The sequence below is a fragment of the Meleagris gallopavo genome, chromosome 21 (assembly GCF_000146605.3).
Source record: "Meleagris gallopavo isolate NT-WF06-2002-E0010 breed Aviagen turkey brand Nicholas breeding stock chromosome 21, Turkey_5.1, whole genome shotgun sequence".
Taxonomy (NCBI): Eukaryota; Metazoa; Chordata; class Aves; order Galliformes; family Phasianidae; genus Meleagris; species Meleagris gallopavo.
In genome coordinates this window covers 8242222-8256512 of record NC_015031.2, presented here as the reverse complement: position 1 = coordinate 8256512, position 14291 = coordinate 8242222, and the positions used below count along the sequence as shown (strand labels likewise).

The window sequence follows — 14291 nt, the reverse complement described above, 5'->3', positions numbered from 1 at the left end:
GAAGCGGCACCGCAATGGCGGAACGGGCCACAGGGGGAGAGAAGAGCCGCGGCGCTCCGGAAGCTGCCCCCGCCGGCGGAAGGATACCACCGCGGAAGGAAGAGGCCGAGCCTCACCTGCCGGGCGCCGCCTGTGCTTCGCGGCGATGAAGGATCCCTCCGCGCTCCGTGACTCACACGCCGCAACGCCAATGGGAGCGGCGGAGGGATCGGCCACCGGAAGGGACTATTTCATCACTCCTCCTCCCCCCGCCTTCCCTTTTTTTTTTTTTTTTTTTTGCCTACATCATTGCGACCGAGGTGCGGCTACGTCACTTCCGGTCCGCGCTCTCCGTCCCGGCTGGTCACGTGCCGGGGGGCAGCGCGGCCGGGCAAGGTGACTCGAGGCGGCATCGCAGCCCCGCGCCGCTGTGTCCATCCGCGCGCGGGTGGGGAGCGGTTGCCATGGAGACGAGGCCGGGCCCTGGGGGGATGGGGAGACTCCGCTCCCCCTCGTTGGGCACGCTGAGCTGCGGGCCGTGCTGTGTCATAACCGCACAGTACGGGGACGAGGGAGGGAAAAGCCGCCCTCTGCGCTCCTCCAGTTAAAGATGATAGTTAAAAAAGAAGCATCGGGGCAGCGGTGCTCGGAGCTGCGACTGGTACTGCAAAGAGAGATGGGAGAAAATGGCAATCATGGAGGGGTCTGTTTGCAAAACGTCAGGCTGCAGGGAGTGAATAAAGCCTGCTGGCTTCTCCCCTGCAGCACTGCGGCCCCTTCCAGCCCCACAAGGCCAGACACAAAGCGTGCTCCTTCCCCCTCCTTCCATTTTAATAAGTACAGTGGTGGAAGGAGGGAGGCACAGCCCCACTGCTTCCTTTACAAAGAGTGAGGTTGCCACAACGCCCACAAAAGAACCCAAAGCTGCCACCCAAGAGGCACAAAACAGCGAGAGCAGCTCCTTCCCCTGCTTAGGAAATCATCTTAGAACACGACTTACTAAAACATTTACATCCTGGGATTGAGGTGAGAGAAGGAGACTATTTCCTCAGCAATAAAGTTAAAATGACAAAGCATCTTTACTATAGGGAAGAAAAACGTAGTGCTTCTTGGTGTGTTCTTTATATAAACAGTCACTTTTCAGACCTAAATCCATAGAGTTCAAAAATAACAGTCACCAAGTGAGAATTGCAGCCTGCTGCCAGACTGCAGGATGTAACCTGGCTGAGGGCTGCACTGCCTGCTGGAGTTTATCAGAACGGAAAACACCACACACTGCTAAGTTATCCCTGACCAAAAAAAATTATATGAAAACGTTTACAAAATGTATTATGTACAAAGACATCTTCACCCCAAACCATTGCTGTACACAGCAGGAATATACGGTTGGAAGAAAATGCACATGGCAAATGTCCTTTTGAATCTGGAATCATCTTGATCTATCATTAAGAGAGCACTTCCTCTATGTTTTCCTTAGTATCAGATAAAGAGGGTACAGCCACAGCCGTACAAGGTAACATGGACAAAAAGTGACAATCCCACAGTTTTAAAAAACAAAAACAACTTTAAGAAAGTTTTATTAAAAGGCACTGAGCCCTTCCTAAGTCAGCTAAATGCCACAGAATTGGCACCACAGTAGGTATTGTGTCTTCATCCACATCTGAAGCCACGAGATCGTTGCCTGTGACACATGGCAACAAAGTTCAGCTTGGTAACTTCTCCTTACAAAATGCAGGAAAGATGATCATCTCTGCACACCTCAGCAGTCCAACTTACCACACAGAACTTCTCCATCATTCCAGATAGCCATTTTGCTCTATGCAAACACAGCCAGAACAACTGCCTGTCCTAATACTGGGAGCAGAGCAGTCACAAGCGTTAGCTCGCTTCTTTCAATGGGCCACTTAAACCCTGTGCTCTTTGCTGCTTTCTCTCAAGATAGCGAGCTCGGGCATCCTGAATCGATTTATCATCATTCCTTTTCTCCAGCTTCTTGGCAGGGCTGTCTTTGGCTCCTTCTGTGGGGAGAAATAGAAACATATACTATTCACATGCAAAAAGAGCATTACAATTCTTCCTATTGGTACAATGTCAAAAAAAAAAGACAATTCTAGATATTTCCCAAGCACCAGTCAGTCATTCAGACGTCTTTCAGAGAGGACAGACAGTACCAGAAAAGGGAGAAAAAAATAAATAAATCATGCTTTAAATCCCGTGTCAATATTTGCAGCTGGGCTCATCCTACCCAGAAGTATATCTTGCTTTTTCTTGTAAGAGTTACTATGCATCTTTGTATTCTTGCAGTCATTTCTTCTCTAAATTCCACATCTCAAACTCAGATTCAGGTAGAAGGACAGCAATGAGAACAGGAAGAAAGTTTACAGAAGAATAAAGAATAAACTATAAGTTTCTGGAGGTAGGAGGGAGAGGGAGGGAAGGTAACACACAGATAAAGCAATGGGAATACTGCTGTTCAGACATCCTTAGAAATGCATCCACTGAGCTAAGACCTTGGGAGCATATTTTTTTCCCAGAAGGAAAGAAAAGCAGGAGACAACTTTCAGGTTTTGGGTGTTTTTTTTTTTGTTTGTTTTAGAAAAAGCACTAATTCAAAGCTTTTGTCAGCCCTTCAAACCCCCATTTTTACTGAAGCTGGAACAGTTCTAAGGATGATCTCAGGTTCAGTTACAATCGCCAGGTAAAGTCAAAAAGCTAAGGGAGATAAGGAGAACTAAGGTTACTCTCAGCTCTCTGGACTTAGGATTAATAGATGAGACTCCCCCCGTTTTCCAGCAAGTCAAATATCCTTTCCATCAGTTTTATCAACCAAATCCAATTTGTATTTTTACTGTTCAAGTGCCTGTTTTATACAGTAACACAGGAGAGAAATAGTTGCTGGTCCCAGCACAAGAGTCTACAGTTTTTCCATTTTAAGGAAACTGAAGAGAATTTAGATTGCTAGTGCTGTGCTGTACATTACATTAACGTTTTAGAAGGGTCAGCTCTGGAGTAAAGAGGCCCTTTGAACATCTGGCTGCTCTACAAAACCTGCTGACAGAAAAATCCAAAGAATGTCAAGCAGCCAGATCAGTTAGCAGTTTTAATTAAATGGCAATTTATTCAAACATACGGCACTAAATTTATAGTTAGGAAGAGATCTTCACCAAAATGAGATTTTTTTTTTTAATAGTCCTTTAGGATTTTCTCCCTCAGGTCAGTGTTATTTTTAGCAACTCCTAATTTCTATGACTGGATATCCTCTGCAAACTTAAAATAGCAGACAAAATGCTTTTATTCCACTCTTGGCTAAGTTCTGCTTCTGTCAGCAACACTAAACCAAAAGGAAGAGAGTGTGGAAAGGACCAGTAGGCAAACACCACTACATGCACAAAAAGGAGGATTATATAGCAGTCAGACAGGAACAACATATATCAAAAATGTGAAGCACATTAAGATTAACACCAGTCCAGAATGCATTTCATGGCACAATACACACATCTGTTCAACATAACCAAGAAAACTACGTGTAGCATAGGTGTAGACTAATAATGTGCTTACCACACTGCCTTCTGAGGTCCTCCTTATGTTTCCACCTGGTTATTTCCTCTTCAGTTACTTCTTCCCGTGCCACACTGCTCAGTTCATAGGCATCAATTTGATGCAGCCTGGGCAACAAGTCTTTCACCCACTCGTAGCGAACAGGACACACTGTCCGGACATAGATTTTGGATGTCACTGTGACATCATGGAAGATAATCCACTCAAGTCGAGTTTCCTGGTTATATAACTTAAAAACATAAAGATTATTTCAAAACTGATTAAAAAAAAACAAACAAAGGCACTCTCAATGCAGTATCTTGCAAAGCTTTAGATCCAGGAGTGAGGTAAAGCTGACGTTACCTTAACTTTTCAGAGAGAGAAACTGCAGCAAGACTTGTTCAAAATTGCCCAGGAAATCCAAGAACAGCCAGAGGGAAAGTTCAGCCTATATAGCACTCGTTTCATAAACCGAACATTTATCTGATTTGAAGATGCAAGTCTCTTCCTCACTCTCAAAATTAATACTCCTCCTTGTGACACTGCATCAGTGTTTCTCCCAGACATAAGTTACCACAAATCAAACCAAGAGGAGGAATTTACATGCACTCTTCCACGGAGTTTACACGGATTCCTTTTACAGACCTTTTGCTACATTATGAATAGAACTTGGCAACTTACTGTAGATGAAGGATGGATATAGACTATGCTGCCATGTCCGTCCATTGTGCAGAAGGTCCTGGCTGCAGATCTAAAAGGGTTGTGAAAAATTTTATGTACTGAATCATGGTTTGCTGTAATTTGCAACGCAAAGCTAGTCAGCAGCAAGTCAGCAGCAGCAGAGCTGCTGTATTCAAATTGTGAAGGAGGGGAAGAACCTCCCAGAATTAAGTGCACAAAACAGATGAGGAATCAAACACATCTATCTAATGTACAATAGTAACATTGTAGGTATTGCAACACAATGAATAGCAGGGTTTGAGATTGCAGTCTTTGACAGTCATGATAATTTGACATCCTCAAAGTGTTTTAACCTGGAAGTAGTCACCAGCCTGCAAGTTCATTTAACAGATGTTTTAAAAACTACTGCTCCAAGGAGTAAGCAACTTATCCAGAGATGTAATGAGGGTTAGAAGGCCGAGCATACTTCCAGCCCTGTGCAGCTACTTTGCTACTTTTAACAACAGCACACTGTTGCTATTCTGTTTCAACATGCAGCTACATCTTTTAATAGTATCTTTTCCCGTCAAGTTTTCCAAGATTATTACTTACCTCCTTGCTACATTGATGAAGTATCCTGCACACAGACATCTCCTTAGTAGTTCAGTTCTAGAGCCTTCAAAAGTCTCTTTAGGGAAGTCTGGCAGCTAGATGAATAAGAAAATAACTTGAGTACGGATCTTTGCCAAAGGAAATCTCTCTGTAATCCCTCCATCCCACAGATTTTACACTCTAGGTTTCTCACCCCACAGAAACCGTGAGGAAAGGAAGAAAACACTCCTTCCTGCATGTTGCCACCCCTAGACACGTTGGTTACACAGCTGCAGCAAGATGCTCTAGCAAATATTAAGTGAACTTGTTTCTATTGGAGAAAGGTATCAACCATCTGACCAAGTTTCAGTACAAATCTTAAATACAAACTTGCATCACTATGATTTACAGTGTATTTTTTCACCTGTTTCAGTTTACTGGTTATTTCCCGAAGTTGTTTCTCCACACTAAGAGCAGATTTTACAGCTCTCCAATGGATCCAGTATTTGTGGCACCATGCTGAAGGAGACTTGCTGGGAACAGAAATACTTGTATTATAAAGCAGCCCTTTGTAAAGTGAAGGCAGAAAGTTGCCTGTATTTTTTGTCACAATCGTACAAAGAAGGCAACCTTGCACAACCAGACACTTTGTTAGTTAAAATAATAGGTGTTTTGATTCAAATTACAGATCACAATAAGAAATAAATCTGCAATTACAAATGAGAACATACACTTGCATATATGGAATGTATTTTAAAACCATCAGCAGCTGGGAGCTGTAAGCAATACAAAGCCAGTTGTTGTCAGGAATCATTTTATACCTTGCTTTGCACTGTTCAAAAATGTTTAAGAGGGTTGCAAAGTCATTGCATCCTCCCACTTGCGAGGAAAGCTCCTGGTGTTGAAGTTCTGCCTCCTTCTGCTTCTGAGGATCACCTGAGGAAATAAGTTACATCTCACATTAACAAAGTCATTTTTATTTATCACTCCTCTTTCTCCTGCAAGCCTATCTCCAAAGTGCGGGATCTTTATTCGTGCTGCACTTACAGTTCTTCCCTCCCTTCCACTACAGAGTAACAAGAATATGTAGATGCCACTAAATCAGCCATTAATCTCATCAGTTAGCACTAGGGATGAAGACTACCAGTCTCCATGAGAAGTTATGTTTAATGCTCTCTCGTAGTCAATTCAGATGCCAACATGAAAAGATCAAGGAGAAGCAATGCTGAACAAACAGCTCACAGGGATCAAGCAAAAGCTTTGCCCTGAGGCAAACACCCCAGCATAGCATCTAATCTACAACTCTCAGCTTTTGTTCTGTACTGTAATAACAGAGGTCTTAAAAAAATAAGTTTAAAAAAAAATAAATAAAAATGTCCTCCATGAATTAAGTGGGAATTTGCCTTCACTAAACACTAGGAATGTACAAGGTAAAAGCAGTATTTCCAGAGTGTTCTTCCAAGTTCTGAATACTCAAAGAATTCCTTCCCCAGTACGATCTACTCCCCGTGGCACAGAGTGATTGGCAAAGGCATACTGCATTGTGGCTGTATTACAGATGTCAGAAGTTTGTGGGTACTATGAATGAAGTAAGGGGGCCTGTTCATACCCATATCACACATGAACAACCGTCTTCAGAATGGAAAGTCTGTGTTTGTGTCCTAATGTGTGATGCAGAGCGATGACCATGTGTGCATGTGCTGGCTGAACAGATAACAAGTGCACATTGCCAGATGGAGGATGGGAAAGCAAACTCACACTTGTGGCACTGGAAAGACTCCTGAACAGAACCAGACTATCCATACTATCAGCAGTGTCCTCAGCCCTGCACTAATGGGTACAGTTAATAGACTACAGAGATAACTGGACATGAGCCAATGAGTGACTTGAAGGGACAAAGGTCTACCACAAAGACTGTGCTACATACAGTCTTTACTCACTTGGGGGTGGGATGTCATGCTGGAGGATCAAAGTGAAGGGAAAATGAGATGGGGAGGAGGACAAGGGAGACTGAGATTAACATCTGAGAGAGGTGCTAGGTCAGAATGGCAGCAAAAATCACCTTTCCCATTTAGAAAAACACTGGAAACTGAGGTAGTTACATACTGAGCTTCCCACTGTAACTTGAAAGCTTTAATCCGTTAAACAGAGGTGTGAACAAATAAACCAATCTGTAGGTGACCCTATTCCTTAAAACGTAATTAACCAGTCTATCTGATCTATAATTAGACCAACAGCAAATACCACCAACAAAAACATCTGCTGTGGTGTGCTTTTTGTCTTTTTCTTTTTTCCCCTCCTCCTTTTGCACAGCTTTCCCTCTCATGACCTCTCAGCAATCCATTAGTTACCCATATGTCACTTCACAGCTCACAGCCTTGGAAAAAATACCACCCAATTCCACGCTACTTTGGACAATGGCAATTCCAAAGTCTTCAATTCCTAACATGCAAAACGCCCTGCCTACAAGAGCACAGAAAGCTGTAGGAACATTAAGGGCACCTGCATATTTGTTCTAATCTTAAGATTCTTCCCTACAGATCAGCCTTTGGGAGACAAGGCACTGCATTTGAGGAATCTTCCTCACACTGCAACATATAGGTTATTTAGGGTATTCATTTAAGGCAAATACTTAGTCTCTAACAGTGTTGGACCAAACTGAGGAGACCAGCTTGCTCCCCAGCAGGGTACTTTTTGTCCTCAAGTAAAGGCTGGTTCTACCACTGTTCAAACTGCAAAATCAGCGCCCATTTGAAAACCCTAAGATACATCTCAGATATTAATGGCCTCAAACTATTAGCACAGAAAACTACACATGATAACACAGCCCAGAAAGTCTGCCCAAACAAACACAAAGAATCTGTAGAAAAGGTCTCCAAATGAGACACTCCAATTGTGTGTTGCCTAGCCATTGTATGAGAAGTTCCCATCCAAGCAGAATTCCCCACCCATCCAAAGATGCTTTGAGGTAAGGGGCTTCCTACCTGGACGAATGAAGACATTTTCCACAGACAACATGGCTGCAATGGGAAGCAGCATATCTTCACAATCAAGAGAAGCAGCTTTTATGACAGCACAGGACAGGTTGGGAGGGAGGGGAAACTGCACCAGGAATTCACCCAGTCTCGTCACGTGGCCTCTCCTTATCCCAGGAAAAAGATCCAAACACCAGATTCAACAGAAGTAGGTTTAAATGTAAATCAGAACGTGCAGGTACAACGTCAGCCACCAAACATGGATAAAGAGCAGAAAAGACAAAAAGTATCACCTTCCCTCAGATTGCCTATGCCTACCTCAGGGCAGGCAAAGCTGCTTTTTTAAGTGTAGCAGATACTTAAGATTTTTTTTATTTATTTGCAAGAAGAATTCCTGGAAGCTAAGGATAAGATCTCCCTTCCTGTCTCAAGTTCTTGGATGGGCCTCAGAGCCACTGCCTCAGCATCTTCGTCATCACCACTCTGGGATCAGGAACTATTCACGGGGAGTTGAAGTAATTTGTACATGGTTACTCAGGAACTCTGGGGCAGTGCAAAGAAATTCATCTCTCTCAAGTTCTAAGCCATGCTCTAACCCTAATTTTTTTTACAATGAGTGTACTAAAATCCAGTAGCTAACTTCCTAATGAAATGAGGAAACAATCTATTGCTAGGGGAAGTCCTTAAGCCCACATGAGTAACTCATTAACAATAATTGAACCATTAAATTTCAATTCATGTAGTTACCACACCCCTTCAGTTTTACCTGTCGATAGCATCACACTGGTAAAGTTGTTTGAGAGCTTCTAAAATATGCCTTTCTTCAGGACGGTCCAAATAGGGAAATCTACAATAAGAAATGAAGTAAAAATCTAACTGTTCAGATTCTGTTTAACTTTGCTACTTTTCATATTTATTAAAATACTTTTGTAATCTTCCAGTAGAAACCACTGACCAAGGTATGCACTAGCAGTCTCAGTATACGGGTGTGATAGCGCGTACAGCCTCACGGTGAAGAAGTACAATTAAATACACATGGAACACTAATGATTTCAGAGATGAAGAGGCAGCTTCAGCAGAATCTCACGATGAACCTGGGCTCAGGATCCAATCTGTCATTAAAGACTCTGAGAGGAACAGAAAAGCTGACAAGCTGATTGCACTGCACCATCACACTTGGCCGGGGACCTAATCCTGGCTCCTGCCAACGGGCAGCCAGTGCCTGTGCTGCCCTGCCTCTGAGACTCAGGAAGAAAACGATAATCCCCCTTCCTCAGAGAGGTTACCTTATGACATCATGCACAGAAAGGCACTTCAAGGTCAGGATCACAGATGTCAGGCTGGTTCTCTTGATCTCGGGAACCGTGTGATCAGGCATACACTGCTCCCAGAATTCTGTGCTGTATAGCCGGTAGCTCTTTCCAGATGATGTCCTGCCAGCTCGGCCAGCTCGCTGCATTGCTTCACTCCTGCCAAAAAAGAAAGGCAGGGAGGGAAAAAAATAAGAAAAAATTTAAAAATGAAGCCAGTCACAAACAAACGAAAACAGATCTTGAGCCATTCTGGTATTATCCAAAGCACGTAATGATGACAAACAATACAATTTCTGTGCTTTTATAGGGGAGGCATAATATGATGTGCAGCAACTGAGAAACCCAGCTATACAAGAAACACCAGAACGAAGAAACGTTATTATGCAAAGGAAGTACTTTTTTTTTTCCTTTTTTTTTCTTTTAAACTTCTCTGAATCAGGCTGTTATATTCTGCAAACATAAGACACTAGTCAGGAGGCAGACAGTGCATTCTCAACTCCTTCTTAATGCCTGTATCTTTAAGAAATGATGTGTCCTGAGCCACTTCTTAAGCACCAAATTAAATGGCTTTGTGCCCCCTCTTTTTTGTTTCATTATTTTTTAAGAGCATCTGATACACAATATTGGCAGAGCAACTCCCAGGAACACCATGTAAATTACCTTTATCAAACTTACTTTGAAATGGGAACCACTTCCAGTATGTCCAAGCCAACTCGGGGGTTATGATTCAACTGCTTCACAAATCCACTGTCTACTACATACCTGGAAAAGATTTGTGATTTGTCAGAGAAGAAAACAACAGAGGTCTCAACAGACTGACATGCAGCTGCCACATGCATTCAATCAGAGCCAGAACACGTTTCTGCTACAACTGCTACAAAAAGGGAGTTGCAATCTGCTGGCTAGCTGCAGCCCTGCCATGCTTCAGTCTACAGGATGTTACAGAAAATACCTCCCCGCACCCAATGAGATTATGCTGACTGAATGGAGCTGAAATTCAATTTCAAACCAGGTTCCAACAATATTAGTCATCTGTAAGACTATCCAATAGCATCAAGGGTTTTTTTTTAATCCACCACACACACACACACACACACACAGAGGCAGCAGGTAATTGCTGGTCAGGCACCGAAGCAGAAGGAATTCAGATAAGCTCTTCCAAACCTAGTACAGCTTTCTGAATTATTCCCTCTGTTACACCTTTTGTGAGGGACAGGAAACAATACCTGACTCCTTCGATGGTCAGAGATGTTGCAGCAATGTTTGTAGATACCACACACTTTCTGATTCCTTTGGGAGCTGGCAAAAATATTCTCTTCTGTTGATCTAAAATGATAGGCAGTCAGTAAAACAATGCTCTGACATTGAATCATGTCCCTGACACTAAACAAACTTCCTCAGATGTTTAGTGAAATTCATTTCAATGAAATTTGAAATGGAAACACGAAATAGTTCAAGATCTTAGCATGTTAGGAATCAGAGAGTTTCTGAACACTCATTCAGCCTCCTGATCTACAAACTGCACCTACACATTTAAACGCTGCACTCAAGATCATCCAAAAATACAGCAGCTGTGTTCAACAAAGGGCAAAGTGCTTTGTTTTTTATCTCTTCAAAATTATCTCTTGTATTGTTGCCAAATATAAGAGTGACTCACACTGATAATCTATACTTTCTATATTGTGTAACTCTGTACTCTTTCAGTCTTCTGTTACTGGTCAAATTTTGTCTTTGACAAAATACTGGTGGTGTCTTTCCCACATAAAATGAAATGTGAGGACCCAAACAAGACACCTGACCTTTCAGAGTTGCAACACTTCATTCTAAGTTGGAAACCTGGATACGTTGTGAAGCCATTCCTGCCATTTTCACCACTTCCAGCACATAGGAATTTTGGCTAAAGCTTTCTGCGCCAGTTCAGAGAAAGCTCATGTTTGTTTAGCTCAAGAAAATGACAGAAACAAAAAAACAACAAAATAGAAGAGTGCTACAACAAATGGATTAATGAATGCCATTTCTTCCAGTCACAATGAAAACATTGGGTAAGATGCTGTTTGTAATAGCTCCTGCAGATACCATTTACAAGAATTAAGTTCCATATAATACTACATGCTCTTACCTGTTGACATTGACCCATACAATGGTAAGATAAGCAGTCCCTCAATAGACTGATCATGTACTTCATACCGGTAATCAATAGATTCTGCTTTCTTGAAAAGGAGATCACAGGCTTTTTCTATCTCAATTTGACCTAAAAAAACACGTAAGAGCATTTAAGTGACCTATTTAACTACAATTGTCTTCCTCAGTTGCAACACCTCTGCAAGACTGACTTGAGAGTGTTACAGTCACCCAGCCCACTGCAAGAAGGAAGCAGTATTTATGAGTTAGCTTGGTGGTGACAACCCAGTCCTTCCACACTGCCTCTTACTGAGGATTTTCCTTAAAACATAAATGCACTGTGTGTTCCTGGTCCATATGCTGATGTTTTTGGTTTTTTTTTGAGATACAGAATTTTCACCTTCTTGAATTAACATCAAAGCAAAATCACACAAATAAAGAGTAATCCTGACACAATATAAATGCAGAGTAAAGAAAAGAACACATACCAATCCTGTAAATATTTTCCATATCTCATAGGGCCAAGTACACCTACACATGCTCTAAGAACTATCATTTGAAAGAGTTGTCTGTCACTCTGCAGTTTTCTTTTCTCTACTTACTGCTCTGAGGCTGACTGGAAAGTCATTGGAAGGCTGCACTGTTTTTGCTGATGTTGCAATACTCTGCCTGAAATAACCATCAGTTGTCGAAATAAAAATTCTCACCTGTCAGAAAAACCAAGATGTCACCTTCTGCTTCATTTAAGTGGATATCCAATGTCACTTTTACAGCCTGAAACAAGCAACAAACAAGCCAACATCAGCTGTGAATACTCATTCAAAATCCTCACAATACTAATTGTTCCCCATTATCATGGGAAGATGTTGAGAACACAGCAATCCAACAGATGATTCTTGTGGTCTTACACTGACAATAATCATACTAAGAGCAGAGAACATGACACAAATCAAGCAAAACAGGCCAAACCTCTGTAACATATGCAGAGCTTCCAGTGTCCCGTGGGCTGAGTAGGTTGCAGAATATCTCCTTTACTGGGTAACTTCTTCCTGGAATATGCAGCACTGAGCAATGCCCAAAGAACTCTGAGAGCTTATCCACCTCCAGGGTGGCTGACATCACCACTACTTTCATTTCTGTCTTCCTGCCTGGTGGCTTGTTCTCTAGAAATAGTTTCTTCAGCAAGCCAAATAAAATATCCTAACAGAAAACAGAAGCAATTTATATTAGTTCCTCAGTCCTTCTAGAAGTGCCTGATGAAAGGTTTCCAGAATTTAACGTTTCGTCAGCTCTTCTCACAGCCTATAAATCAAATTCTTTGCTTTTCATTTTTATACTCACATGGTCAAGTCAATTGCAAGCAACATCTCACACCAACTAAAAAAAGTCATCATCTTCACCCAGGATGCTACTTGAGTGTGCACCCTCCTTTGTTCTACTACTTCTTGTTATGACTTCAGTAAGTCTATTTTATTGTGCACAAGAGAAGATTAAAAACCTGCTCCTTTTAGTTACAGGTGTTGGAGCAGTGACTTCTTACATCACTCTTGCTCATTTACTTGCAATACCCTCAGATGGCCAAGGACAGAACTTGGATTCAGAAAGCATTTTGCCTTTTCCCCAGCCTGAGCCACAGATTGTTTGCTTTCTTCCATTCTCATTTCACACTCCTTAGGACTCTGCAGACATAGATTTCCTGCTACTGGCAGTTCTTTGGCTTCCTCACGTTCCATCTCATCCATCCAACATCTGTGACTCACAACACAGACTCGTGAGGACTGGGTCACTTGAATCCCACTTTGCTTGTCACAAAAGGGTCAGACTGACATTTTGGTACTTAGGTTGTCTAGATACTTCATAAACCCAACGACCATAATCTCTTAGAGCAGTCAGACACACACCCTATAAAACGTTAGGCCTTGCAGTGAGAGAGATGTTTCAGAGCCTTCCCTGTTAGTGTGCAGGTTTTGTTGCTGTTTTCAAAAGTACAGTCGAGTTAGTGTTAACTGTACTGACCTCAAAACCCTGACAACCCTGGGCAGGTGCAAAATGCCAGCCAAGATATAACTGCTGCCAAACAGAACAACAGCCACAACAATTCCAACTGGACTACAGGCAGCATCTTACTTTCAGGATACACAGCATGTAATAAGCCAAGCAGTGATCCTATGCTCTTAGGACAACAAAAAGGTAAAGCACTTCTACCAATGAGTTCCAAATTCCCCCTTACCAATACCAAACAAAACTGGCATTCAAGAAGCCAACACTCACAGTGCTGAGGCTCCGCTCATGGGCTTCATCCAAAATGATGATGCTGTACTTGCTGAGAAGGGGGTCTGCCAATATATGCCTCAATAAGCAGCCATCGGTCATATACTTGATGGCAGTCTCCTGAGAAGTTTAATTAGACATTCAGCTGCTGTGCTGGATATTTACAGCTACACAGATCAGATATTTACTCAGCACACACACACTGACATTGTTTCACACGTGCTCAGGCACATCATCACTCATGCTTGGCAATGATTCATTCGTAATGTTCTCAAAAACCTGATAAAATGAATTATAGGATATACATCATTGGGCTGCTCAAAAAGTAATGCCTCCTGTTTTATTATGCTGGCCCAAGATACTGGCAGAACTTCCCACCATTATTCCATTACATGCTGTTGCTCTGCAACAGATGGCAGCAGAGGGGCAGACTGACAGAATGGTGTCTGACGTGGAAGTGTGTAACTGCACCCGCTGACATTCATGACACTTGCTGAACTTGGATGGACACCAAGCAGTGGATGTGAGCACAGTGAGGCACACTGTGGACAGGCTGAGGGAGCTTGGCTTGTTCAGCCTGGAGAAAAAGAAGACTGCGGGGTGACCTCATTGCAGCCTTTCAATACCTAAAGGGAGCCTAGAGGAGAGGAGAATCAACTCTTTGAAAGGGATGATAACTGTAGGACAAGGGGAAATGGTTTTAAGTTGAGGGAGGGGAGATTTAGGTTGGATGTTAGGGGGAAATTCTTTACAGAGAGAGTGGTGAGGTACTGGAACAGCTGCCCAGAGAGGTTGTGGATGCCCCATCCCTGAAGGTGTTCAAGGCCAGATTGGATGGAGCCCT

At 42.5% G+C, this 14291-nt stretch overlaps 1 protein-coding gene across 3 annotated transcripts; it reads right to left on the bottom strand.

Moving 5' to 3' along the window:
* Nucleotides 1-1523: 1523 nt before the first annotated feature.
* DHX40 (DEAH-box helicase 40) lies at nt 1524-13976 on the bottom strand. Of its 3 annotated transcripts, XR_795721.3 has the most exons (16): nt 13448-13967; nt 12146-12376; nt 11884-11950; nt 11175-11306; nt 10282-10381; nt 9731-9817; nt 9029-9211; nt 8509-8589; nt 7752-7909; nt 5589-5703; nt 5192-5300; nt 4789-4883; nt 4198-4267; nt 3538-3766; nt 1756-1997; nt 1524-1660 (listed from the first exon to the last, which is right to left on the bottom strand). XR_795721.3 is itself a non-coding variant. In XM_003211818.4 (15 exons), the coding sequence occupies exons 1-15, from the start codon at nt 13547-13549 to the stop codon at nt 1858-1860; spliced, it is 1899 nt and encodes a 632-aa protein (XP_003211866.2). In that variant the 5' UTR covers nt 13550-13966; the 3' UTR covers nt 1524-1857. The 3 variants fall into 3 exon arrangements, 1 of the variants encoding a protein (XP_003211866.2); XM_003211818.4 differs by having other exon boundaries at nt 1524-1997; nt 13448-13966; XR_004161809.1 differs by lacking the exon at nt 1524-1660 and having other exon boundaries at nt 1861-1997; nt 3538-3687; nt 13448-13976.
* Between the last annotated feature and the right edge of the window lie 315 nt (nt 13977-14291).